This window comes from Limulus polyphemus, unplaced genomic scaffold (assembly GCF_000517525.1).
Source record: "Limulus polyphemus unplaced genomic scaffold, Limulus_polyphemus-2.1.2 Scaffold5375, whole genome shotgun sequence".
In the NCBI taxonomy this organism is placed as follows: domain Eukaryota; kingdom Metazoa; phylum Arthropoda; class Merostomata; order Xiphosura; family Limulidae; genus Limulus; species Limulus polyphemus.
This window is the reverse complement of record NW_013670985.1, coordinates 62,580-65,557: the sequence shown is the minus strand read 5'-3', so window position 1 is coordinate 65,557 and position 2,978 is coordinate 62,580. Positions and strand designations below refer to the sequence as shown.

The following is a 2,978-nucleotide window of genomic DNA, read 5'->3' as shown; positions in this document are numbered from 1 at the left end:
GTTTCTTGAGCTCTCATCATGTTCTATTTTTTAATGTATTATTATTTGTAGGCAATTAAATACATAAGCCACTCACTTTTCAGACCTCTCCCTTTTTTGTCTACCCTAAACAAGGCATGCAAGTGAAGGTGCCTATTAGAATGGGACTGCCATTCTTGAGATGGATGCACACTGACCAACAGCTTCCTTGGCACAGGAGCTTATCCCAATGAAATCTGGAGGGGGGGGGGGAGATTAAGAATTTATGGTCAATGTATTAATGGTCTTCATGAAATGTACGATACAGATGTCTCGGCCAATTTCCACATGTTGAAATGGCATCATACACATATATATATATTCCACATAGGGACATCTGAGATCTGTTGATACCCAAAAATTTCACTGGTGATTGTATAGCTGTCTATCAATGTCTGTGTCCTAAGATGCTATTTAGGCAATCTCCTGATCGGATGGTGTCTGTGGGTTACTGTGAATACAGAATGTTCCAGTTAAAGAAGGCACATGCACAATCATGGAACTTAGTCTTTATACTGCAAGTCTCCAGTGTAGATATTGAATAGAATTTCTTTTATCAGCCTACAAGCCCAGGCCTTACAGAAGACTGTAGATTGTAGTTTTCCCAACAATAACCAATGAGGACTAATGTTTCTTAGGTGCATTTCAAATTCACAATAGGCCTAGGACTATTCAAAAATAAACACTAAAAAGGATAGTGGATCCTAGTAAAAAGTTAAATGGGATAGTTTATGATACAAAGTGGACAAATATTGAAAGAAAATAAAAGGAATAAAAAAAAAGGAAAGAACAATAAAGGAGAAGGGAAAAACAGATTTGTTCATCTTTGAATTTCACACAAAGCTAGTTGAGGGCCATCTACACTAGCCATCCCTAATTTTGAAGCGACAGACTATAGGGAAGGCAGCTAGTATATATCACCCATGACCAACTCTTGGGCTACTTTTTACCATTGAATAGTGGTGCTGACTATCACACCTGAAAGGGTGAGCATGTTTAGGGACAAAATTTTAACCCATAATCCTCAGAATGCGAGTCAGATGCCCTAACCAAAATACCGATTTGTAAGGGAAGGAAAATTAAAATATAAATCTCTTATCATGGTCTTCCAAGTCGTTAACCTTTATTTTTATAGATCTATATTCTTATTTACCACATGATTAGATATAAATTTAGCTATTCTGTTAAGAACTGCTAAATACTAATCTGCCATGTGTTTAGGTATATCGCAAGATTCAGTACATGTTACCATGTTTCAATTTTAAGTAAAGAGTTAGTTTGTGGTTTCTTTTGTTACAAACAGTACTTCCATGTGTTTAATTATAGGCATATGTAAAAGATCTAGCATATAATGTAATTAATTACAGTTAGTGTTATTGTCAGTTCAATTATAAATTCAAGTACATAATTAACACTTGATTAATTATAAATTAACATTAAACTTAGCTTGAGTTTAATTGTAGTACGTATACAAGGCATCAAGTCTGAAACATAATATATTGGTAAGTTCCATCCTAGTGTTAAACCAGCATAGTTGTGTGCGACAGTTAAGTGTATATACTTCTAGATATGTGATCAACACGACTCAGATCTGTAAGCTGTATCAGATAGTGCCACACATACTGGATAGATTGCCATATAATTAAGTGGAGAGAACACTTCACCACAATCTGTTAGCAGTGTGTGGAAACAGCACATACATGTCTAGTTACCTGTTTAAAGCAGCATGATTTTTTTTTTTTAAACATATTTTTTCACATCAAATCTGCTTGGAAAAAAATGGAGCTACTTACGGCAGTCAACTTCATCTGTTCCATCAGCACAGTCATACTTTCTATCACATTTTAATGCATTAGATATACATGATCCATCTCCACAACGGAACTCATCTCCAGAACATTCTCGTGCTGAAAAAACCCCAAAATCAGTAAAGTAGTTACTTTTACAGATTAACATAAAAATGTTAGCATTAAAAGTACCAAAAGTACTTATTAGCAGTAGAACCCTTTCAAAATGGTGGGGGGGGAACTCTAAAAATGAAAAAATCCAAAGTTCAAAATAATAAATTATGTCTTATAAACATGTTAATAGTACTAATTTCTTAATAGGAATTTCATAAATCCTACAAGTTCTTTTAAAATGATAATTAATGAAAGTAATGCGAGAAAATGGTTGACAGCACAAAGTATACGTAATTTGTTCTCAAAGTATTTTCTTAACGAGGTCTTTTAAAAACTAAGTGGAATCTTCTTAATTTTTTGGATAACCAACAAGTTTGGAATACATGCTTGTGGCTTTGGTACTATCTGTACTTAATTACATACCCAAATTAAAATTTGTTTACCTGCTTCTATTTTGTGATTCAAGGGCAAACACATTTTGCCATCAAGTTATATATCTATCGATAGGTATTATACTGTTGCGTCAGAGAGGTCACTTGACTAGTATCACACCACTTCTTTCTCGAACCTTCGTGAATTGTCGGGAGATTGCTAGATTGGGGGTAGTCTGGTATATATGGGATGGTCACAGCGTGACGGGACAATGTGTAGGTAGTGAGTAATTGAACTGCAGACAGAGAGTGTGTAATTGAATTTGAGCACGTGAGACATTTGTTGAGAATTATAGCGTGACTGTTGAAATTAAGTGTATCGTAAAGTTGTATTCGGAAAGAATAAACCAGTTTTATTTAAGAAAGGACTTGTGTCGCTAAAGTTTCGTCAGAACGAAGTTATGGAAAATTAACTAACGAACGGAGGCGTTATAGACTCTGCATCTCAGCAAACCCTTGTGAGCATCAAGATGTTAGATCACGAAGGAGTACCAGAAGCCATACAGAAGCTTTATGGTGTGGCCCTTGTGAGCATCAAGGTGTTAGATCACGAAGGAGTACCAGAAGCCATACAGAAGCTTTATGGTGTGACAGGACATTCTACAAGATTGTGGGGATCAGTGTGGGT

The 2,978-nt window shown here is 35.5% G+C and overlaps 1 protein-coding gene across 1 annotated transcript in view; it reads right to left on the bottom strand.

Moving 5' to 3' along the window:
* Window positions 1-1,811: 1,811 nt before the first annotated feature.
* Window positions 1,812-2,978, bottom strand: part of LOC106472486 (very low-density lipoprotein receptor-like) — a gene marked incomplete at both ends in the record, with an annotated part of 52,847 nt that continues 51,680 nt past the window's right edge. The window contains one exon of the mRNA XM_022401067.1: window positions 1,812-1,925. Coding sequence (XP_022256775.1) covers window positions 1,812-1,925 — 114 coding nt within the window. The remainder of the gene's footprint in view (window positions 1,926-2,978) is intronic.